Source organism: Parasteatoda tepidariorum, chromosome 6, assembly GCF_043381705.1.
Source record: "Parasteatoda tepidariorum isolate YZ-2023 chromosome 6, CAS_Ptep_4.0, whole genome shotgun sequence".
In the NCBI taxonomy this organism is placed as follows: Eukaryota; Metazoa; Arthropoda; class Arachnida; order Araneae; family Theridiidae; genus Parasteatoda; species Parasteatoda tepidariorum.
Window position 1 is genome coordinate 89,715,318 of NC_092209.1, and position 26,658 is coordinate 89,741,975.

At 31.2% G+C, this 26,658-nt stretch overlaps 1 protein-coding gene across 1 annotated transcript; it reads left to right on the forward strand.

The window, feature by feature from the left end:
- The first annotated feature begins 8,720 nt into the window (after window positions 1-8,720).
- On the forward strand, window positions 8,721-20,329 carry LOC122271001 (33 kDa inner dynein arm light chain, axonemal-like). Its single transcript, XM_043050626.2, has 3 exons — window positions 8,721-8,920; window positions 18,074-18,237; window positions 20,149-20,329. The coding sequence occupies exons 1-3, from the start codon at window positions 8,849-8,851 to the stop codon at window positions 20,327-20,329; spliced, it is 417 nt and encodes a 138-aa protein (XP_042906560.1). The 5' UTR covers window positions 8,721-8,848.
- The last annotated feature ends 6,329 nt before the right edge of the window (window positions 20,330-26,658 follow it).

The following is a 26,658-nucleotide window of genomic DNA, read 5'->3' on the forward strand; positions in this document are numbered from 1 at the left end:
GTTGACCCTAAGTAGGATTAGACTTTAAATTTCTTTTTACTTTACTTGTTTTATTTTTTAATTTGCACTTCAAAAAGTAAAAATAATTTTACTGAAACTCAATCTTTGTCTTTCGATATCCGTAATTTTCGTTTACCGTTCTGAGATTGATTCTCAGTTTATTTTTCTATTCTCCAAATCACCAAACATAGAGAAGCCCCCGATTGTAAACTAATACCCTAACCTAAAATACGAAAGTAGACGAGCTCAAACTGCGAAAACAGTTCTGGGGGTTGACAAGAGCAACGGTTTGGGAATTCTCATTAATTAGAATTCACATTAATATACAATAAATCATATATTTCCGTAAAGTAGTTCTAAAATACTGTCGGACCTCTATTTAACGAAGTCACAAAATCCCGAAAAATGGTTCGTTTATCGGGAAAATTCGTTGAATAGAAAATTACCTTTTTAAATACTAAAACGACACAAAACACTTTTCAAAATTCATAAACACTAGACATAATTACAATAACAATTGATACACTATTATCTTACAAAGTATCGACTATTTATTTCATAAATCTTAATCCTAAAAGAAATCGGCATGGAAAGCAAGCATAGAGCAGAACATTAAACAGTGTTACACTATCATGCTACGTACATTTCCAACTAAAAAAAGGTAAATTTATGCATAAAATTATAGACGCATTTATTATAAAAGTAATTTTAAACATACATTACCCCTTTTTTTTAAGTTTAATTGATACTTATAAAATTCGTTCATTTTGTCTGAGTTTTTCGCTTGAAATGCAAAAAAAAAAAAGGGAAACCGATTTTACTGTTTTCTCTATAAGTTAAGTGGTTTCTAAAACCAATTCAAGGTCATTTTCCCCCATAAAATGCGTTAACAAGTTTAAAATCTTCTGAAATATTTTGGGAACTAGGGAAAGTGGATCTCAAAGAAAAGTTCCTTAAATAAAAGATTCACTTTGCTATTTGGAAGTTATTTTAAAAAGAAATTTCCAAAATGTTCTTGGTTCCTCGAAAAAATTCGCAAAATAATCTTCGAAAAAGGAAAGTTCGTTAAACAGAAGTCCGACTGCACATCAAAATATAAGATATTATTGTAGTGTTGTAGTATTGAAATATATTCTTATACAAAAATAAAATTTCGCTTATTTTTATAAAATATAAACATAGAAAGTATTTTGTCAACATACATAAAAGGAAAGATGTCTTTTTTTTTTCTCTCCTGGCTTAGAGGCAGAAAAGGAGCGAAGAAGCATTTGAGAAATGAAAGCAATGATCAGATGTGACATCCCGGATCCCCGAAACCAGGATAACATGGTGCCGGATCACGGGGTGCTGAGTACGAATGTCATCCGGGGATTAAAATGAAGCTTACTCCCTCTTTCTACGCACTAAAAGGAAGCAGGGGAGAAAAAAAATCAAAATTTCAGCCTACCTTTTTCTTATCTTAATCATAAATATTACTGAATAACGGAAAAAATTTAAATGAAAAAAAATATAAAACAATTTAAGTTGAAAACTATAACATCATACCAATCAAAAATTCATTTATATATATTTTTTTACTGCATCGATTCATCTGCTTAATTTAAAATCATTATAGGGGAGAGTCGGTTAGCCCCGCCCACTTAAGGAGTATTGCTTATATTTCTGTATAATATTGAGTAATAATCAATATTTTTGTATGTTTCTATTGCTTTATCATCTATTTAAATAATGCAAAAATAATAAACTAAAAAAAAATTAGTTTAATTTAAAAAAAAAAGAAATTTAAAAAATTTGACTACTGTATTCAACATATTTTCAAAACTATTGTTTACCATGTTAACAGCTGCATAAATAATTGAAACTTTAAAAATTATCTTTTTTTAATATAGCAATTAATGTCCGATGGCCCATTCACTAGAAAAAATATTCTATACATATGAAATTGACAGTGGGCGGGGGTACGCGACGGGGAACCTGTTTGATATTGCTGCACTATTATTATTATTATTATTATTACTATTGAAGTACAATAGCCACTTATTGCACAAGATAGCCATAGCGGTTACGACTTCACAATTAAAAAAACCAACATTATTAATACTAGTAACTACAATTATCACTATTATACACACGTGTAATAAATTAAGAGAATTTGCAGACTGTGTCGATTATCTGTAGAACTACTGGACCGATTTTAATGAAATTTGATAAGTACATACATTGATACAATACAAAACAAATAACCATTCAACAATTGTAATACACAAACATGATAGTTCGTAACACTCATTGGAGACGGACGGTATGAAATTGCCACAGGAAACAATAAACTGCCTTATTTCAAGTATGAAATCACGCTGCAAGGCATGTATAAGATGGGACCATACCCCCTATTAACCCATTTTTTTTTTTTTGTTTATTCTGCGACAGCTGTTTCATACCACAAGGAGTGCTACGCACGACCACGTGTGTGTATTACAATTGAAATAGTTGTTTGTTTTGTATTGTATTGTATCAATCATATCACGTTTCATTAAAATCAGGCCAGTAGTTCTAGAGATAATCAGCCAAGTCTGCAAATTCTCTTAATTTATTACACGAGTGTTTTATAATGCTAGTGTATAACACCAGTGTATTACTCTTACACAGTGTATTATAATTTCAATATCAATTAATATATCTCATTTCTCAGAAAAAAGTACCGTTTACAGTTTTATGTTATAATATATTAAAAAAATATTTTTTTTTTAAAAAAAGGGAACAAACTTTCAAGTTACTGGTCGATGTAGGTTTTACAATAAAAAAATGTTTTTTTCTGTCTTTGAAGATTTCAAAATTTTTTTTTTTCTTTTTGTGGCCTGAATCTAATTATAAAAAGGAATTCAGATAAAGTACATGGAGATAGTCCTTCACATGGGCTATTTTTCCTCGACAATTTTTTTGCGGATAAATAATATATAATAAATTATAAATTTGATAACACTACGCGTTAATATTATGCGTTATTTATAGCTTTGCATTGTGTATTCGCTTACACAGATATTTTGAGAGGCTAAACTTTTTTTCCTAAGTTCATACAACTAAATTTTTCCGTTCAAATTTAGGATTCATGTGTGCACGAAATTAATTAAACTTTACGAATCTTATTTTTATTTTTTTACAAAAAATTATTAAATATTATAATACCAAAAAAGTATTTTTTAAATTCCTACTACTAGTTCACACTCACCCTGCATCTTGTTCAAATATTTAATCGTTAATATATTCTACAAACGATAGTTACTATACTATATATTCAGTTTATTACATATTTTAAAGATAACATGGTTTAAAAAGGTCTAGCGATAGTCAGTTCTTCGAGCAAACTATCTGACCAGACCATTTCTATTTTAAACGTTTTATACCTGCTAGCGAATTTATTGCGATTGACAGTTGAAACGTGGCATTTGGTTGTGTTAGCAACTGTTCTTCCTATTCTATTTCAAGCAAGCTAAGCCCGTCATATATGAATTTTCTTAAAAGGCACATTCTTTATTCTTTCACAAGTATTAGATAATTGCTTACTTAACACAAAGGCATGCAGAGCATAAACTAATTGCGCCAAAAAGTTGTTCGATTCACAAAACAGAAACAATCACGTTTAGAGTAAAATACACAAACGAATAATAAATTTAGGTTAAATAAAAAACACAGACGAGAACAAATTATATTTGAACAAATTCGATCCGTGGTACAGTGTTGTATTTATTAACTTACGCTCTTCATTATACATCTTTATTATACATCTTCATTATACATAGAACATTCGAAATGAAATCTTGATCTTCGTGAGCTCCAGCACCCTCTGTCTTACCTGGTGTCATCTTTGAGTGTTAATCCTTTTTAAAGAAACTTAGGTTTACCTTAGAACATTTTTAATCTTAGAGGCACTTAGCCTTGAAAGGGGGACACTTGAAATTTTAGTCGAGTATTTTAATTATTCTATTAATCTTATTTTAGTCTTATTTGTATTTAATGTGATTTTTCATATTTTTACCATTTGATGTTTTACCTGACCTTACTTTTATATGTTTTTACCTGTATTTGTGACACTTTTATTGTTGGTTAATTTTATTCACTTAGATGTTTTAAGCACTTTTAATTTTTATTCTGTTTTATTTTTATCATCTTTTCGATTTTGGGATTTTTCCTACGTGTATCAATCTTTTTAGTTTTGATTTTACTTTTCTGTAGTTTTGTAGTGTTTAGTTCACGTGACAACGGGTGAAACCCTTATACGCAAACTCCTTCTGTGGTAGGTCGGTTACTATTAGTCTTATTAACTTACGTTAATTAATATTTCAATTTATGTGGCGAAACTTACTCGACCTTAGCCACAATATCCAGAACATTAGCTAGCACTGAGGTCTTAGGTCAAGTGGTTGGAATCCCCTGTTTCATTTTATGTATTCTCTTAATATATCTGGGTGCCTTAAATAAATCGATGCTTTATTTATATGAATGTTTTATATGTATAGATATATCTGGGTATATAAGATATATCTGGATATCTTATTCATATATGAATGTACTATATGTATAGCATATATGTACTATATAATCGACATATTTGTGATGTTGTTCATCGCACATTCTCACCCTCTACCTCTTTTGTTGAACCCATTACTCATCATTAAGTTAAAAATGTAGAGAAAACTTGGGAAATAATAAAGGTTAATGAAAAGAGAAAAAGAAAAATAATTTTTACTAAAATTAAAAGAAAATATTATTTAAAAAAGCATTAAAAAGCTAGAAAACTAAATAATGAAAATATGTAATCTCTTCATCAGCTCCCACGATTATATCAGCATAAAGGAGTGCTTTCTAATATTGTATCAATGTAGCCAAAGAAAAATATATATACACAATAGTGTAAGGAGCACTAAAAAAATTAAACGAAAATAGAACACAAGTTAAAAAATATATACGAAATAAAAACACATCAAGCAAAAACTAGAAAATGCAGACTACACTAAACGAAATCTATAAAACGAGTAGCGGATTCAAATAAAATACTTCTACCAGAATCTTCCAAGGATGATTTAAATTAATATTGATATGATTTGGTGGTTTTTCTCTCCATGTAATGCATATGCTGGTTAGTTCCATCAAACAGTCCTCTACGAAGGCAAATTTGTCCCAATACTTTATCCAGGAGTTCTTTTTCTTGTAGATTTATTTTCAAAATTACAAGGCTACGGAGTCGGTAGTCGTAAACTTAAAATTGGTTCAACGGCGGTTATAAAATAAAATCAGACAAAAGGCATAGACTAATTGTAACAAGTTTAAAAAATATCATCAAATTTCCGACTAGCTGAAGCAGAGAAATTTAAAATGAAACGCGGCTACAAAGGACAATACAAGGATCAATTACTTCTTGACCGATACTGGTAAAATTTATTTTCAAATAGAGTTGACCGTCAGTCAAAATCTTGACCGTTTTCAGACTAGCTCGATTGATTAAAATTTCAACTCGAATACCGTGCCAGATGAAACCATGTAGCTAAAGTTGTTTCTTAAATATTGCAAATCAAAACTTTTTGAAGTCTTAAGATCAATAAAAATTTCTACCACTTTTCGATGCATACATACCCTCCAATTACTACGGAATTTCTGTAGATATTCAAATTGGTAGTAATACTGGTGGTACCAATTTTCTATTGGTAGTAAAGTTAATGTGTTGACATTTAAATTAAATAAAATTGGTAAATTTTTGCCTACCACTACGCATAAATAATTTAAACAGCTATATTAAAGGTCAGTTATAAAAAAAATTCGTGCTCTAAAGTGTTTTTTTTTTTTTTTTTAGGATTTCGCTTAAAACCTAAATTTTGGAAGGTATGAGTATTCAAACAGACATTCTGACAATTAAAATACAACGTTTTAAAATATAATTAAATTCTCTATTGAACTAATTAGATATAATAGAAGAGTCATTGTTTAAAAATATTATTATTTTGATTTTTTTTAAAGTTGAACTAATAGTTTTCGTTGGATACAGAAAATGAACTGAATGTCTTTAATAAACAATACCAAATCATTTATTCATTGCTGAATATACTGCTGTTTTTCAGATGAAAAAGTTAGGTTTTTCTCAGAAAAGAATAATGAATGAAGATTAAAAATGATACTGAAACATGATAAATTAGAAATTATTTTAACGTTAATAATGTGCATGAAACTACTACAGAACTACTGAAGTGCAACTACTACAGAACAACTCCGACTTTCTACATGCGGAGCTCAAGTATGTGAAAATGCAAAATCTCTCTAATTAACCATTACTATTACAATGGTTTTTCTGTAAAGTATTTAATACGATGTTATATGTTCAAATTTGTTTTCAATGTTTATCACTTGCCAAATTATTCTTTTTTATTTTTAAGATCATATAACAATTTTTTGTAATTTTGAATGATTATCCTTTATAGCTATATAGCAACAGCTACCATGACTGGTATTTTTAATATTATAACTGGTGCATAAAAGAAAAAAACGTTTATACGAAAAATGGGAAATAATTCAGCGCAAACCAGAGTATTCGAGAAAAAACGAATCAATAAATATAAAAGTCGAATAAATAAATAAAAACGTTTATAAACCACTAATTTGTGTAACAACAAATTTTTTAATCCTCAATAAAAAAAAAATTTTACTTTCCGTGAATTCTTAGTATTACAGTTAATTTTACTTATCTACTTTTTCTTAATAATTTCTGGTAAAAAATTTAAGTATTTAAAAAAAAAATTAAATTAGCAATTTTTATAAGTAAATTAATTTCAGTGTTTTATTCTTAAAAATAGATCTCTAAATTAACGAAGTTATTTCCTGCTTTAAAACTTATTCAATGATCGAAATTATTTGAATGTTTTTCCGTTTTCTAGCCGGTTTAGAAGAATCGAAGCCATAAGAAGAATCGTCACCTTTTTATAATAATTTACGAGACCTTAGTGGCGCCATCTGCTTATATTCTTATAAAGCTGGTACGATATTTGTAAAATTATTTTCTGAGCAATAAAATTACACAAAAACTCAAAAAAAATCTATTTCTTTATTTAAAATGATAATGAAAATAGCATATGACAATACTAATAATAACAATGAAAAAATAATTCCGTTACTGTTTTGTCAAGCTCATGTTGTACAAAACATTAAAAATCGCAAAATTTTTTTATAGGACATATAATACATAATATAAATTAATATGTAGATTTAATATCATTAAATTTATTTATCTTTAAGTTAGGAAGGAGTAATTTCAAAGTACGAAAATTTTAAATAATTTAAATTTAATATAAAAAAACTGAAAATCAATTAAAAAATTAAATTTAAAATATTAAAATTTAAAATTATATTAAAAAGTATTAAGTAAAACAAAAAATTTTTTCAGCCTATGTTTTTAATTACTTCATCATAATGGTATTAGATATGAATTATTAATATTTAAAGAAGATTATATTAGGGCAAGTTTGTAAATCATTGGAAATTCCACGCAGGAAAGCTAAATTTTATTACCTTTACTATGAATTGAAGAAGAATAAAATATTTTTCAATTTCAGGCAACTCTCCTGATTTTGAATAATTTTTTATTTTTATTTTTATTTTTTAAAGATATGTTTTGTCAGCTATTCAGTTTTGACGGTGCTGCCCTCTTTTGAAAGATAAAATAGATATTTCGAGTGTCTCCGTTATGCTTACTGAATGCATTTAATAACAATAAATAACAATTTTTAGTTAAAACAAAGTGTTTTCTAAAATAAAAAATTTAAATAAAATTTCGAATAAATTTTTATTAAAGGAAAGCATATGTAAATAAGTCTTTACGTAAGTAAGTTTTTATTTGCATAAAGTTAGAAGGAAAAGTTTAAACTTTCATCATGAACTTCTCAAATCATAAACTTCAAAATCATGAACTTCCAGAATGTGTGCAACTTCAACAAAAAAAAATCAATAAAAAACGTCAAACTTCACCAAGCATTTTTTTTCTAACAAAGCAGTTCTGAAATCGATTATGATTAGAAAAACACAACTATAGTTGCATCAATAAAAATTCATAATATTAATAATTACTATAGAATATTATTTACTTACTAATAACGCTAGTTATTACATATCAAAGTAATGTAAGTAAAAATATACTCTTTAAAGAAGACTTTAAAAATTAGTGGAAGAATTTAAGCTTTTTATCATCGACATTTAAAACATAAAAAAAATAAATAAAGAATTGAATACAACTTTCAATCATGTCTTTTTTGAATAATTTTAGTTTATAATATATGCATATATAAATGAAACATTTTGCTCTTTTGAGCATTTTTCTCTTTTTAATATAATGTTCTTGTGCTATATATTTTATAACAAGAATTATCAGAAAGAAAGAATACCTATTTCAAAGATAATACTTATGTTGACCAAGGTCAATTTCAAGCAATTTTATTCTATGCTTCTTAAAAAAAATTAAAAATTCATATATTTTAGAAATAATTGCAAGAGATGGCGACACTGTATAAAAACTGAGTTTTAGGTTTTGAAATCTTATAATTTTATGTTCATTTTCTGTAGTGTTTTCAATGATTTGCACTTAAATCCTAAAAGCATGATGTTAGCTTAAGCAAAGTAATAATGTAGCAAAAATAACTTATATTATTTTCTTAAAAGAAAAGCATACTGAAGAAGTTTATTCTAAAAAACTGTATTGAAAAGAGAGTTTATAAAAAAACTTATACTGTTTCATAGAAAGTAGATTTTTTTTTTTATCATTTTATCTAAACAAACATTTTATTCGACATTTCTTTTTTCTATTTAAAAAATGATGGAATTGAATGAACCCCCTATTATTAAGTATGAACAAATTCCTATCGAGGAAGATGCTGAAGATAAGGTAAAAATACTTTTATTTTATTGTACTTATTTGTTTCTGAGATAGAGGGGGGACATATGAGGATTATTAAATCCTTATCACAGCTCTTTCACCAAATAAAATAAATAGAAAAAATATCGAAGAACATTATAGAAATAAAGAATAAAAGATGGAAAGGAAAGAGAAATTGAGAGAATAAAAATAGAGTAAAAATCTTGAAGTAAAGGTAAGATTTTAAATGTTACCTTAAATGTTATTAATAATAATAGAGGGTTATTATTTATAATAACTGGCTACAACTAAAAATATTCGCAGTTTATTATCAAGCGTTATTTATTTTTTTTTTTTTAAGAATCACCAATTTGGCGAGATTTTTCTATCTACACTGGTAGGAGATTTTGTAGATTATCTGTAGAATTACTGGACCGATTTTAATGAAATTTGATCTGTACATACAGTGATACAACAGAAGACAAATAACTATTCGCGATCGCAACGAACTATAGGGGGCGTTGTTGTATGAGACGCTTACCTGCGATTTCTATATGAACCGTCATTCTGTTACTCTGGAGACGTCGTTAATGTAGCGTGTAGCATTGCAACGTTCCTTCTTTAATGTGGCTTATTAAATTTAAAAAAGAAAAATGCTTGATCTTCTTTCTTGTACAACCGAAAACAAAATGGTATCTCTTTTTATTAGAGAAGGAATATCCAAAACACATCGGAAAAATATTTGTACATTAACAGAAAAAAATATGTATATTCTTATAAGAGTTAAAACCTAATGCCCGAGAAATAGTATTACTAAATTTAATGATATAACATGAAAGGCCCATTTAAACTTTACATTCTATAGTTTTAAGAATCATATTACTTCAAAAATTAAAATGAACAAAAAGTATACATAAGCCTCATAATTTTATGAAATTTAATTTTGTAAACAAAGTTTTTTGACAACAATTTTTATCAAAAAATTTCAAGTTTCAATAAAAATCATTATTTAGAAACTAAGAAACGTAAAATAAAGAATGCTGACGAAACAAAAAAAAAAAAAAAAAAAAACAATTCTTTTTTGTCGCCATTTTTAGTGCTACGAAAATTCGTCTTTGGGATTTGCCAAAAACAAAACAAGATGCAATTTTATTTTTTCAGGAGGGAAATATTTTACCGAAAAAACGAAAATGTACCAATTCCCACAACATAAAACTTTATCTTGGTAAACGTACGTTTTGGAAATGTTATTTCATTTGGAATCTTATTTATCAGAGTTCATATGGCGATATGATTGTTTTGAATCTATGCTAAACTCTATATCGGCTCATTTTCCACCGAAATCCGATTGACTATTTTGATTTTAAATAAAGTGTTTTATTTTATGAATTGTCGCAAAAATTTTAAGTGTAGATTGGCGGCACTTAAAAACCGCCAAATCTGTAGCGGCGGTGGCGTTAATACGTAAGTACCGAATTTTTATTCCATACTTTTCTGAATCATATTACTTCAAACATTGGAATATACAAGAAGTATACATAAACACATAATGTTATACCATTTAATTTTTCAAAAAAAGTATTTTGAGAACAATTTTTATCAAAAAATTATAAACTAAAAAACGGAAAATAAAGAATTCTTAGGATAAAAAAAACGATTTTAAGAATTCTTAACATTGAAATAAAAACTTTCATATTGTTTCTTTTTTTATTATTCTTATAGTTCTTAATCAGACGTAAAAAACCATTCTGTAGAGAACCATCATCAAATGAAAAAAAAATATTTACAAGCAAATTTTTTATTGTAAAAATCATTGCACTTACCTGATTTATGATTCCCGGAGAATTCCAAAATGATAAGTTCCTTGTTTGAAAACTTTATTCTCAAATAATAGATACATAGTTTATACCTTCATTACTTTTAGATAACATACTACACAGCAAAATTTTATAATTGATATGAATTTGAATATGTAGCTAAAAACAGAATAGCTGAATTCTAGTTGAACTTATTCTTTCAAAACTAAAAAATACTTACCAAGAAAACGATTAAAATTAATTAAGAATCAGCACAAATGGCACTATTTCAAGTAACTTGGATAATTTTTTATTGTTGTTTTCCGAATTATATGGATACAGAAATATATACTATTCTATAACGAAGAAGAATATGCTATAACTATTACAATTCTGTATGTTCTGAATTCATATTTATTCACTGGAATGACGAAAGCAATGTTGACTTCACTTTAATTCGTAATGAATTGAAGACAGAAGAAATGCATTTTACCTTAATACACACATCTGTAACAGTATCCGAAATCGGAAGTCATCAGTTGCAAGTTTGTTGATAATAGAAATTAAAAATTATTGAGGAATTTTTCTTCAAATGTTTGGCGTGTTCTGTTCCTGAAAGATTTACTAATATTCTGGAGATTTTTTTCAAGTTCTTCGGCCTTTTCCTTAGGGAAATTTTGTTTCCTATTTGCTGCTAAAAAATGGCGTCTGATTCAGTCAATGACTTTGATGGAACTAAATGAAAACGTGATAAATTAATGTCCGATATTTACAGTCTCCCGCTAGACGGCGTACTCGAGCGTTGCGATCGCGAATTCCACAATTGTAATACACACGCATGATAGTGCGTAACACTCGTTGGAGTAGGAAGGTATGAAATTGCCACAAGACAATTCAGGCCGATTGCCACAGGAAATGATTATGTCTACCTCTATTAACCCTTGCTTTTTGTTTATTCTGCAACCGCCGTTTCATATCTTCCGACTTCAGCGAGTGTTACGCATGATCATGCGCGTGTATTACAATTGTTGAATAGTTATTTATTTTGTATTGTATCAATGTATATACAGTTAAAATTTCAGTAAAATCGGTCCAGTAGTTCTAGAGACCAAGTCTGCAAATTCTCTTAATTTCTCACTCTAATTTCTTAGTTGCTCTAATTTCTTACTCTAATTTCTTGCACATTCTCTTAATTTCTTAGTGAAGATAAAAATCAATTTTTCTAAATTCTTATAAATCCAGATAATAAAGCGTTGTGGTAACTTCTTAATATTTTTTTTTTAATTTCAAATATAAATGCAGACCCTTTTTATTTTTTAAAAACTCTGCTAGCCTCTCTTCGCATTTATATTTTACGCTCCATTTTCAAAATTTACGTATAGAGGGCATTGGCTTAAAATAGGCTAATAGGTAAAGTTGACCTAACAGTCTTGAATAACAGTTGCAAATTCATAACAGCTATAGAAATGAAATATTATTCGCAAAAAAAAAAAACGCTATTTCTAGTTACGTATGTATTGCGGTAATCGATTTTTCTCCTTTTCCCGAACCAGAGAAGCTACATATTTAATTGCAAAAGCAGTTTATTGTAAGAGCATTGTTTAAAACTATTATTGTTCATTACATAACAAATTGATTTAGGAGGAAATTAAAGAAATAAGAAAAAAAAATTGATTGAAATTCAACTGCTCATCGATATTATTTAATTCATCATCGGATGATTGAAAATAATGATTAATGTTATGTACTTGTACATCTGCAGAGTGACAAGAAACAGTTTGTACACTCATAATACAAACTTTTTATGCTGATTGTTGTTGATGCTGGGTAACAAAAGAGGGGGCAATTTATCCATGAATCTTCACTACTAATTAGGGTGGACTGTATTATCGCCGGTAAGACCTAAAATTAGCTATTTTTCTAAATCTGGTAAATGCTAGCATTGGAATACGACAAAAGAGACCACCATTTATGACAGCTTGTTTATTGCGACTCTGAGTGTTACAAAAACGTTACTGTAGATGGCGCTGGAGTAAGGATACAACACACTCCCCGCGTTGAAATTCAGTACTGCATTTCAAATATATCAGCATTGCAATAATATCAAATATAAGTAATATGCAAAAACAAACAATTGACAAATGACATCACTTTTTAAAAAAATAGGAGCAAAAATATATATACACATAAAATTGACACATAATGAAATGACTTAATCAAACTTCAACTGGTACTGGTAAAATGGTTAGCTTAGTGATACGACGTTTGAAAATACCACGTTTGGTTTTCACACTGCAAACTCTAACACATGTCTTTTCCTGGAAACAATTCGACAACAACTCCCATGAGCCATTGATTAATGGGCAAATTATCGTCTTTTACTATAACTACAGTGCCAATAGAAATGTTATCCTTTTCAAAGAGCCATTTCGATCGCTGTTGTAAATGGCACAAATAATTATTTGACCATTTTTTCCAAATTGCTTGGGTAATTTTTGTAGTCAATTGCCACCTACTTAACCTATTATCTGAAAGATCAATTAATTCTGGTTCAGGAATGCTTTTTATAGATCTTCCTATTAAAAAATGAGCTGGTGTTAAAACATCCAGATCATCAGCATCACTGGAAAGTGACATTAAAGGCCTTGAATTTAAAATACCTTCGATTTGATTAATAATAGTAAGAAATTCATCGTATGTTAAAGTACCTATTGCTCGTTTCAGGCGAAATTTAAATGATTTTACACCACTTTCCCATATTCCACCAAAATTTGGATTTCTAGGATTCTTCCAATTAATTCTCTCAGAAACAAGAAATTTAGATAGAGTCTCATCTGGTTTACTAACTAGATTATACAAACGTTTAATTTCTCTATTTGCTCCTAAGTAGGTTTTGGCATTGTCACTCTATAATATGGAACATTTGCCTCTATGGGCAATGAATCTTTTCAGGGTTGCAATAAAAGAATCAGATGTTAGCTTAGAAACAATTTCAATGTGAATAGCTTTAGTTACAAGACAAAAAAATAGCAATAAATATTTTTTGAAACGGATCTTTACGTTGATTTTTGTTTTTTACGAAAAAAGGTCCTGCGAAATCAGTACCAGAATTTAAGAAAGGAAAAGTTGGTTTACATCGAACACTAGGCAAATCTCCCATTTTTTGAACTAAAAATCTAGGTTTAAACTAAGTGCAAATGACACAAGCATGAACAATTTTTCGAGCCAAATTCCTACCATGTATGTTAATATCGCCCGTCCTAATAATTTCACAAAATGCTTCCGCTCCTATAAGCATGTCTATGTTAGCTGAATTGGTGAAAATATTAGGTTCTGCTAAATGTATGTTTTTAGGTAACTCAAATTTCTTTAATGATAATGGTGCCGTTGGAATTAAATCTTATCTTTTTCACAACTAAGAAATCTACGGTTTTAAAAGAAGTCCCATCCCTGTTAGAAATATCAGCCTGTAATTTCGCTTTTACAACAGTTTTATTATTACATAACGCAGCAATGAGGTTGTTTATTTTTCGCAATGGGACCTCTAATGCATTAGCAAGCGCTTCGGTTAAAACGTTAGAAGTTGAACCACTGCCCAAAATACACCTAGCTTTAATAAGAGCACGAGTTTTGGAACTCCTAATAAATACCTCACATGTTCGCAAAATACCACTTTTATTTGAATAACGAGTATTTTTATTTGTTAGTGATGAAGTTTGAGCATTAAATTCGGCAGCATTAATATTCGGAAACGTATTTTCCAAAGCCCTTGAATTATCAACATTTGAAATAAGAGAATGCAGACGCGACGAATCATTTACATTTTCCTTTTGACGCCTATGAATTAAGGTGTTATGTCTGGGACCACAACTCGAACAAGAATATTTCGATTCACAGTTTCCCATCGAGTGCGACTTCGATAAACAATTATAACTTAATTTATTTTTTGATATGACTTCAGTTCTTTGCTCTACATTAAGCTTCAGAAAATAATCGCACTTAAAAATGGGATGGTTATTTGAACATAAAACACATGGCGATACTTTTTTCTCATTGACTAGAAATGATCTTGACCTTGACTTTTCTGTTTTCACTTTTAGTTTTGCTATTTGAGAAACATTTTGATAACTTTCTAGAATTTGTGCTCCTTTTTCCAAAAATAATAAGAAAGAATCTAATTTTGGAACTTCCTGCGTGCATAAACTTAATTCGTATTGTTATCTAGTTTCTTTGTCAAGTTTTGAAATGATATTATTTAAAGCGAAAATGTCTGATAAATCATTTCGTTTATATTCCAAAACTTGAAGAGCTCTCAGATTTTTCCTTATAGTGTCAATTAGGTGCCTAAGTTCGTTGGCGGATTCATTGTTTATTTTTTCGACATCTAATATTGCTTTTATGTGACTCTCAATAATTAAGCGTTTATTTTCGTATCGATCCTCCAACGCTTTGAATAATGACTGAAATGTATCGTCAAGCGTTTGAAGGTTTTTTGTCTCTCCTATTAGAGAAGAATTTAAGTAATGCAACTTTTGTATATCATTTAACTGCTCATTTGACGTAATAATGTTGTCAAATTGTATTTTAAATAATTGCCACTTCCTGAGAATTTTGGCATGGGTATTTCAGGAAGAGTTATGCTTTGTTTACTTGCAGTTTTTTCTTTTAAATTTTGAGGATTTTGCATTAACGTATTTTCTAAATTTGACTGATTTAGAGCTTTGAAACACATTTTTATGGTGGCTTTTGAGTACAGTAATTTGTCATTGTACTCTTCGCTTGTTGCGATTTCTGGTTCGTGTTCCGTTGCATTTGTTATAAGCTTTTCTATTTCTGAATTTAAGTTTTTTATGTCTAATTCTTTACTATTTAAAATTTCCTGCAACTCCTTTAGTTCCGCTTCATTTGTTTCATAAGTTTGTTTACCTTTACTTTGCATAAACGCGTCCAATCGAGTTATTGCTTTTGAAATACTTGATCGAATTGTGGTACGTTTCTTTTTTAATTTGTTAATTTTTTCCATTGTTAATTGTTTTTAATTTAGAAATTCCTCAATAGTAATAAATTTTAATATGAATAAGTAAAAGATGAATAATTTAAAACAAAACAATACAAATGTATTTGTGATTACCAAAATCTATACAGAATGTTTTAATTGTTAAGATACAACTTTTACTAAATACAATAAATTTGAAAGTTTATTTAGATTATACCTAATTATATACTGTAAAATTATTTACCTGCTGCGTTGAGCGGACCATTATGTTGTTGATGCGGGGTAACAAGTTGGGGGTAATTTATCCATAGGGTGACCAGACGTCCCCGATTTCCGGGGATTGTCCCCGGCGAGGACCTCATACCCCCGGTCGGTTTGCGTCCCCGGTTTTGTCCCCGGTTATAAAATTGAAAAATTTTGTGTAAAATATTTGATAAAAATATGTTATATGTAATTTTTATTTTCTCAAAAATTTTCATACAAATTAATGTAAGCATTGAAAATTAAATGTAAACTAGTTTTTAAGAACACACTATAACTTATACTACAGAAATTTTGGAACACATAACTTTAATATCTAGTTATGTTTACATTTTTACTAGGCTGTACGCCAGACATGTTTACATACGAAAAGAAGTTTAAAACAAGACGTAACATGAATATTAGTTGCTGCTTTTAAAACAATTAATATCTCGAGTTACATAAACTGCCAATATTAGCTAATTTCCACTAAAAACGACAACAATTACTACATTTCAGTTTTATTTTAGAAAAATAACTAAAACATTTTATAATCAGGTAAACGTTTTATAAATATCTAACCAATAAAGTATAAAACCATTTTTTATGAAATTGTTATTATTATCACTTACGACTAATTAATTTTTATAAATTCTAATTATTCTACATTTTGAAAACCTCATAATTTGTTATCGTAATAGATATTTAGAAAAATATTTTTATTTCTTTAAAATAGATGTCAATATGGCAACAGAAACAAAAAAAAAGAAAATGCCATTATTTGGATGATTGGAAAAACGAGTTTCCATATGAGCTTGCTATGTGCTGGCCAAGCAGCAATGCGCATGTAGAACGGGTATTTTCGCGCATAAATAACTATTGGACTAAAGAAAAATCGCGAATGGATTTGAATACAGTGAAAGCGGTTTTATCTGTACTGATTAATTTTGATTTTTCATGTGACATATTTTCTCAATTACTCGAAAAAAATCCTGAAATTTTAAAGAAGATTCATTCTTCAGAAAAATACGGTGTTTAGAAATAGTATAATTTTAAAAGCAATACAATTGTTTTGTTAACAGATTTTAAAATTGTGTAAAAATGTTATGATCACGATTTTAACGATATAATTTATATACTAATTTATAAAAAAATGTAAACGAAAAAAAAAAATATTTTTTAAGATAAATGATCAAATTTTTTTTCCAATTTTTTCTGTCGATAAAACTAGGGGAGGGGGGGGGGAAGAGAGAGATGAGTGTCCCCGGAATTGCCCGAAAAAATCTGGTCACCCTATTTATCCATGAATCTTCACTTCTAATTAGGGTGGACTGTATTATCGCTGGTGAGACCTAAAATTAGTTATTTTTCTAAATCTGGTAAATGCTAGCATTGGAATACGACAAAAGAGAGAGCACCACTACAACCTTATGACAGCTTGTTTATTGTTACTCTGAGTGTTATAAAAACGTTACTGTAGATGGCGCTGGAGTAAAGATACAACACTGATTTAAGTATCAAAACTTAAAAATTAACATGAAAATATTACGTCATTGTCCCAATAAGCTGTCAATCAGTCAGTGGATAGGTGGAGCTACTATTGTATGGTAGATTATACCGGGCAGTAGCAATTGCCCTTAAAAACATCAGTGAATTATCATTGTAGGGAATACCGGGCAATTGTAAACCAAGCAGTGACATTAAAAAAAGCATAATAGCTATATTACCCTCAGCGCTGGGGGAGATTTCCGTATCTTTATCTGCGACAGAATAATCGCCAAGTCTTGGTTACTTCCGATCAGCTGGTCGCGAGAAACTAAAAAAAGAATTAAGAAAAATATCACAGAAAGGGACCAGCTCGAATGGTATAACTCGTAGCCACCCCCCAGAAATTGCAGGTGTAAAATCTATTTGGCACCTTGGCGATTGTAGTTAGCGTGATAGATCACGATACGGAAGTATCCCCTTCAGTCGGTTAGTATAATCAAGTATGAAATATGTTTTTTTTTTGGTTTTTTTTTTAAGTTTAATTAATTGAAACCCTAGAATATAGAAGAGGAATCCAGTGGAAGTTCTGATAATGATACAATATGTATTTATTATGATCGCGTATGAAATATACATTTTTTTAAATGTTTATTTGCAATTTAGGATTTAGAAGAGGAATCGAGTGGAAGTTTTGATGATGATACGATGGAAGAAAGTGGGCCATCGGAAAATTTGTTAACTTCTGCAATGGAGGAAGAGAAAGAACGAGTTGATTCCGCAAAGGAAGAAAATATTTCCCGAATTCTGGATTTTACTTTCATTCCCAGGTTTGTATTTTAAGTTACAACATAGTTAAAATGGGAAATTTCAAAAATAGCGTCATTTGCACGAATAAGTACAAGAAAAACAATTTTTTTTATTGACGAATGCATGAATGAGAACGGTGTTTATATTTTACTGACAAACTGTATTTTTGAAGATATTTTAATTTATAACCACCGCTGAACAGCTGACCCAATTTTTTGGATTTACGAATACTAATATGTTCAACTCCGTAGCCTTGTAACTTAGAAAACAATCCAGAAGACAAGGAAACTCCTGGTTCAAGTACTAGGAAAAATTTGACTTCGTGGAGGACTTTTTGATGGAACTAACCGGCATTTGCTTTACATGGGGAGGGAAACCGCGAAAACCTCCCACGGTAAGCCTGACGCAAACGGACTAACCCATGATCCATCTACCACTGAGGATATTGAACGTCAGCTTTATAGTCGGTGCGAGCCGGATACGGAATTCTTATCGACCAGCCGTCTCTGGGATTAAAACCCGGTTCACCTTATTGGAAGACGAATGCTCTATCCCCTGAGCCATCCCGGCTCTTTTGAAGATATTGGTAAGATGTACTCAGCGTTTACATGAAGATAAAACTATAAGATGCGATAACATGCAGCTAAGCCTGTTGAGTTGCTGCAGTCAATCATGTTATTACAGTCGAATCCTTAATATTTAATTATTTTTATAACTTATATTAATTGAAATTATCTCAATAATCAACGTAACTCAATGATCATAGGCGCGTCTACGTCGTTAAATTAATATTCCTGGATTTATCTGAAACCATGTGTTCATTTTGTTTATATAGCTTTTAAAACGCTTTTATCTTTAAAACTAATAAATTTTAAATTTACGGTAACTGGAATTGAAAAAATGTACTGATAATCCAAATTAATGGATATATTTTACTAGTTTGCAGAGGAGAAACGTGGAACGGCACTGATGATGCTTAATTTTGTTAACAGGTACCAAATGAAATTTTAATAAAAATACGCACTAAACAGAACAATCAACAGAGAAACGGTACAAATTCGATCATGAGAATCATAAACAAAAAAATTCGCAATGCTATTTTTGACGCCAATGATGCCAAATTAATTTTCGTATTAAGTATTAATTAAAATAATAAGCTTTGTATCAAAATGCAAAGTTAATGGAAAAGCGGTACTAATTTGTTTAGGAGGAAAGTAAAAAATTTCCTTGTACCATTTATGACGTCAATGACGGTTAAGTAATTATTCTAATACGTACTAATGAAAATGAAAAAATAAGCTATGTATAAGCTCTGGAATAATATCAGTTATTTAAAAGAGTCTAGACTAAAATAGAATAGAAATTTTTTTCAACTTTTATAATCAGAACATTTTGATTATGAAACTATTACTTCGGATAATTAAAGTCTTTTTGTATATGTTGTGAATGACCAAAATCGGTGGTTTTTGACTTCCACCGGTGAATGTTCACAATCACATAGTCTGTGAATGTCACTTTGGTGAATGTCCGAAGAATATACTAGGTCTAGGTACCCGGTATACCCTACACTGATGTTTTTTTTTTTTTAAGGTTCAGTGTCACTGCCCGGTATGCCCTACATCAATGCTTTTTCAAGGTTAAATGACACTATGCATTAAACCGGTACTCCGAACACTAGTGTTTCTCCTTATCTATCCACAGCAGATATTAAAAATATCGAATAAATGTAATAATATCAACGAATAAATTAATATCAAATCGGATATAACAAAGATTTTGGACATTCACCAAAGCGACTATGCGATTGTTGACATTCATCGGTGAAAGTCGACATTCCCTTCATTTCGCTCATTCACGACAACATATACACTCACGCAATGCCATTTATCAATAGTGTAACTAATAACGGTTAATCCACATGTTTCAAATAGGAAGATCGAAAAGGACGGAGAAAATTATTTACTTCGTCTGTCCAGAAGGCCAGCCAATAGAGATGAAATAATAGAATTGAGTAAAACATTCGATAAAGTTTTGAAAGAACGTAGAGTTAGAATGAAAGGTTTCTGTCCGATTCGAAGAGAACTTTATGACTTTCTCTTCGGTGAGTTTTAAAAAAATATATTTTTTTCCTTTTTGTTGCTCGAAAATTCGACAGTATTTTCAAATCTTTTGAATCCAAACAGAGAATTCTGGAGTTGTGTCTATTTTTTTTACTAATAGAACTATTTTTGTTACTAATATCGTTACTAATAGAAGATGTCAATGTTAAAAGGGTGGCCGATCACTGGTCTAGTGGTTAATGTACTGGACGACGAGACCAGTGTTTTTATTTTATTTTATAATCGTCGTTGAACAGCAGACCCAATTTTCGGATTTACGACTGCTAGTTTTCAACTACGCAGGCTTGTCATTTTGAACCCAATTCAGAAGACACTACTGGATCAAGTATTGGGTGAGATTTGCCTTCGTGGTGGACTCTTTGATGGAGTAAACCCGAATTTGCGCTACATGGAGAGGAAAATCACGAAAGTCTCCCATGGTTAGCCTGAAGGCAAGGGGACTCTAACCCATGATCCGTCAACCACTGAGAATATTTCACGTCAGCACTGAGGTCGGTGCAAGTCGGATGCGGAAGTCGTATCTAACAGCCATCGCTGAGATTCGAACCCGGTTCACTTTATTGGAGGGCGAACGGAATATCCCCTGAGCCATCGCGGTTCTTTAGGTTTCTTGTTGAATGGTAGAATGTAGAAAGCGCATTTGGCTACAAACAGTCGATGATAACATTAAAAAGCGTCTGTTCTGGTGGAATGTTAACAGTTCGGGTGTAAGCAGTTTGACTGAGTTATGAGGATGAATAAATCAAAGCATTTCAGATATCATAATAAATGTGATATGATATATATCATAATAAATCTAATTTTGAGCAAACCCTCTTAACTGTTGACACCAGGATGTCAAAATGTGCAATGTACAGTGCGCAAAATAAAAAACGGACCACCCAGGATCAAGTATTGGAAGAGATTTGCTTCCGTGGAGGACTTTGTGAAGGAACTAATCCGTATTTGCGTTACATGGAGAGGAAGACCACCAGAACCTCCCACTGTTAGCTTGACGGCAAGGGGACTCTAACCAATAACTCGTCTACCACTGAGAATATTTCACGTTTTCACTGTGGTCGGTGCAATTCGAATCCCATCGTGGGCATGGATGTAACTTTCTCTGAGCTCTATGTCCTGTGTGAATGTAACCCGTCTTACAAACGGGTTTGTGGTTGTATGACGTGGGCGACGCTACTCCACCACCATGGTTTAGCCACAGCTACCCACTGGGTAACAAGAGAGTAGCGATTCTGGAATTTCTGAGGCCAATTGGAAATAGACCCAACCATTTAAAAAAATTGTTAAAAGGGGGTATGTATCATTTTTACAAAAATAAGTTCTTTGTTGGTTTTGGATTATCAGTCACCGATTATTAAATACCGAGTCATTTTTTAGACTACCTAAGGAAGACAATATGGAAGAAATTGAAACAATCTTTCCACAATTGACAGTTTTTTTGTTTTTTTTCCTCAAAGTGCATATTTGTAACATACACCCTTTTCACATTGACACGCTTCAATTTCTTTTTTGGTCCACTGTAAGCTCCGCTCATCACTTTTATCCGTTTTGCCCATTAATGTTTTTTTCTTCTTAAAAGTCGGCATTTTTCTCAAAAACAAAGAACTTTTTGCTAATAAAATACAAAATTATTATAATTTTGTGGGAGAATATCTTGTTAATATGTTATCGTATTGGAATGAACGATTATTATATATGAAAAAAAGTCTACTGAACTTTAAAAAAAAATTTCAATCTAATTTAAACTTAGTCATCTTTAAATTAGAAGTCTTTGAAAAATGAAACGAATTAAAAGTAATTTGATCTGCTAATGAGACTTATATCATAAAAGTTGAAATAGGAAATGGTTTTTATCTCATTTGAATTAATTTTATGTATTTTTTAAAATTTAAATATAAATTTTAAGATTCATACATCTCTATTTTCTTTTGTTATTTTAGACGTTAACTCTAGTAGGAGCTTATAAGATAAAGATGTTGAGAGAGTAAAATAAATTTTGTTTTACTTATGAATAAATAGTAATCATTTAAAATAAAAAAAAGTAAGAAGAAATTGTGAAAATACATCATTTAAAATCGCAACTAATTTAATTTAATTAGGCTTTTGAGCCAATAGGGATTTTGAAATAAACTATACTTAAAATGGCAATTTCAGAAGTCAAATTTCAATTCTATAGCTTCAATTTTGCTATCTGCATATAGACTCACACGGTTTATTTTTACTGTAAGTTTAAGTTATTTACTCCTTTTTCACTTTTTACATACGGCTGTAATTTCAAGTTTTTAAATCTGACAGTTCTTGCACAAGAAAACAATATAGGGGAGAGTCGGGTACCCCCGCCCACTGTCAATTTCATGTGTATAGAATATTTTTTCAAGTCAATGGGCCATCGGACATTAATTGTTATATTAAAAAAAGATTATTTTCAAAGTTTCAAGTATTTATGCAGCTGGTAACATGGTAAACAATAGTTTTGAAAATATGTTGAATACAGTAGTCATGAAATTAAGAAAAATTGGTTGAATGTTTCGATTAAACTTCATTTTAATACTAAAAAAATATTTTTTTCTATACATACAGCATTAAAGTATGTAGTCTTAAGTTTAATTTGCACAAAGAAAGAAGTTTGTATGTAAAAAATTGTTCGAGTAATTACAAATTTACAAAAAAATTGGATTTCGGGTAGCCCCGCTCACATGAATGTCGGGTATCACCGCCCAATTTTATTTCGTCGATAAATGTACGGTTGCAAAGATTATTATTTTATTGCTTCAAATTTGAATGTTATATGCATTTTTAACAACAAATATTGTTGTTATTAAATGATTGTTATTAAATGATAGAATTCACTAAAAGTATATAAATATGTAATAAATAAAATAATTTTGTGATAAAAATGATAAATGAGGTTTATCTATTGTCAATACATTGGTCATTTTCATTTACACCTGAAAAAACAGTCAAAAAACATAATTTTTGTAACTGGGCGGGGCTACCCGACACATTTTGAAAAGAGCTGAAAAACATGTTTTTTTAAATTTCTATTTTTTTAAGTTAAACTATTCTTTTTTTGGTTTATTCTTTTTGTATTATTTAATTAGATGATAAAACAATAGAAACATACAAAAATGTTGATTATTACTCAGTATTATACAGAAATATAAGCAATACTCCTTAAGTGAGCGGGGCTACCCGACTCTCCCCTATATCATGAAGATAAGTACCAAAAAGAGTGACGGCGACAGAGGTCTTACGTTTTTTGAAAGAGAGAGAAAATTGTTTCGTTTACGTAATCTGTTTGATTATGAACAAGTATTTTGCTATAAAAAATTATCTCGCGCTGTTAACAACTTGTTTATAACATTTGAAATATGTCACTCTAGATAAATGTTTGAAAAAAGTTTTTTTTTTGTCCTCAACCGAAACGGGTTTGTTAAAATATATACCAAATTATTTACTTTACTCTACGCGATCGAAGTTAATCAAAATCACGTAATTCTGAAAGCAAAGTTCTTATAAACGGAATTTATAACAAGTCACACTTTTGAGTTCAACGTTTAGATCTGTTATTATACGACTAAGATAAAATAAAAATATCAAAAATGCTTCACCTCTTCGAGTGGAGCGTGTAATACATATTTTAAATACATGCGTGAATTTGGATGTCGTACATACTTTAAATACATTCGTGCAATATCAGGATGGATCAAATTAAAAAGTGGGTATGGCTAATTTGGCAGACTTATTTTGTTTTCACATATCTAATCATTGCTAGTCTAAGTTTATAATTTTACTTTGAACTCTTAGTAGTAGTGAGTTAAACAAATCAAACTATTATAATCCAGACTACAAATAAACTACCAAAGAAATAATTAGAGTATCAGTTTTATGTTTTTACTCTTATTTAGAACGCTTCATGTTGACACGTAATCGCGTGAAAAGCTTAATGTATTGAACTTACCTTTCATAGAATGTTATTGTAACATTTTTCAGACTTCCTGTTGCGGCGAATTTCGTTCTTTCGTTGTAGTGGAACTGGGCCTCTGAGGCCATTACGGACCTTTTCCCATTCATCCTGAAATTTGACTAAGAAACATACTTGACAAAAATAAAGTTAGCGTTGCTACGAATTAAATTTTCTCACGGTACTTAAATTAGTTATTTATTTTTGAAGCTTCCATTTATTTGCTTCTGCCCGGCTTCAGAACTGCTTTTATCGTCTCCAATATACCTTTAAACTATATTTAATTATTGCTGTTGTTGTTCATTTACGTCGCACTAGAGCTGCACAATGGGCTATTGGCGAAAACATCCCTGAAGATGATCCGAAGACATGCCATCACAATTTTGATCCTTTGCAGAAAGGATGGCACCCTCGCTTCGGTAGCCCGACGACCTATGCGCGAAGTCGAGCACTTTACGGTAGAACAGTTTAGCAAGGACCAATACCGCACAACCTCGGTCCCTACGCAGACTAATCCAAGTGCTCACCCACCCGCACACTGACCGCAGCCAGTGATGCTTGACTTCGGTGATCTGCTGGGAACCGCGTCTTAGCGATCAGCCCATTGCGGGATATTTAATTATTGTATAAGTAGTAGGTAGGTAGATACTTTATTTACGTCGCACTAGAGCTGCACAATAGGCTATTGAAAACAGTCTGGGAAACATCCCTGAGGATGATCCGAAGACATGCCATCGCAATTTTGATCCTCTGCAGAGGGGATGGCTCCCCTGCTTTGGTAGCCCGACGATCTGAGCTTGAGAGTTTTACTGTAGAACAGTTTAACGAGGACCGATATCGCACACCTTTGGTCTCAACACTGGCTGATCAAAGTGGTCACCCACCCGCTTACTGACAGCCACCAGTGATGCTTGACTTCGGTGTTCTACTGGGAATTGTGTCTTTACGATCAGTCCACGGCGGGACATTGTAAAAGTACTAATTCATTTAAGACGCATTAGAGTTGCACAACGAATGACTATCGACGGTCTTGGAAACATCCCCGAGATTGATCTTAAGACATGCCATCGCAATTTCGATCCTCTGCAAAGGGACCGCACAGCAGCCAGTGATGCTTGACTTAAGTGATCTACTGAAAACCATCTCTTAATGATCAATCTACTGCGGGATAATTATTGTGAAATATACATAAGAAGGCTACAAAGTAAGGCTTATAGACCTTTGTCAAAGTGAAGAAGAGATAGAATAAACAGGGAAATATATTACGATGTTGTATAGGGTGGGACTTGAACCTGCTACAATCGATGTTACAAAACATTTGGTGGAACGATGCCACCCCTTAGCACTTTCTTGTAAGATAAACTGATCAGGGTCATCAAGAAACTAAACTGATGTTTGGATAAACGGACTGATGCTCGTTTTCTATGATCGGGTTTCACATTCAATAATCGTATCATAGTGGTTCGAAATCTTCTCTTATGCCCCAGTGAGTTTCCAAGCCGAAAAAGTTCACGCATGATTAGATTAGGCAGCATGGAGCGAAGACTAAGTGATTAATGTCATCATTTGCCCTCCCAGTAGAACACGGAAGTCAAGCTGTGGTTGTTGTAGTTCATTTACGTCGCACTAGAGCTGCACAATGGGCTATTGGCGACGTTCTGGGAAACATCCCGGAGGATGATACGAAGACATGCCATCCTCTGCAGAGGGGATGGCACCCCTGCTTCGGTAGCCCGACGACCTGCACGCGAAGTCGAACACTTTACGGTAGAACAGTTTAACGAGGACCCATACCGCACACCCTCGGTCCCTACGCAGACTGATCCAAGTGGTCACCCACCCGCACACTGACCGTAGCCAGTGATGCTTGACTTCGGTGATCTGCTGGGAACCGCGTCTTAGCGATCAGTCCACTGCAGGACCGGAAGTCAAGCTTCACTGGCTGCGGTCTGTAAGCGACTAGGTGACCACTTTGATCAGTCTGAGTAGGGACCAAAGATGCGATTTATCCTTGTTCGTTAAACTGCTCAACCGTAAAGTGCTCGACTTAGCGCGTAGGTCGTTAGGCTACTAAAGCAAGGAAGTCTGCAGAGGATCATAATTGCGGTACCATGTCTTTGGATCTTCCTCTGGGAATCTTCCCAAACCATCGCCAATAGCCCAATGTGCAGCTCTATTCCGACGTAAATAAAGTACTTATCATCCTTTGTCCTCGGGTTTAAATTGAGGTAGTGCAGTGTACTCCTGCACCAATGCTGTATTCGGATCATCCTTAAATATGAATTAAAGTTAGTTGCCGACTGCGTCAGTTATCATCAATAGTCAATAAATTATTGTCAGTGGCGTTGAAGTGAGAG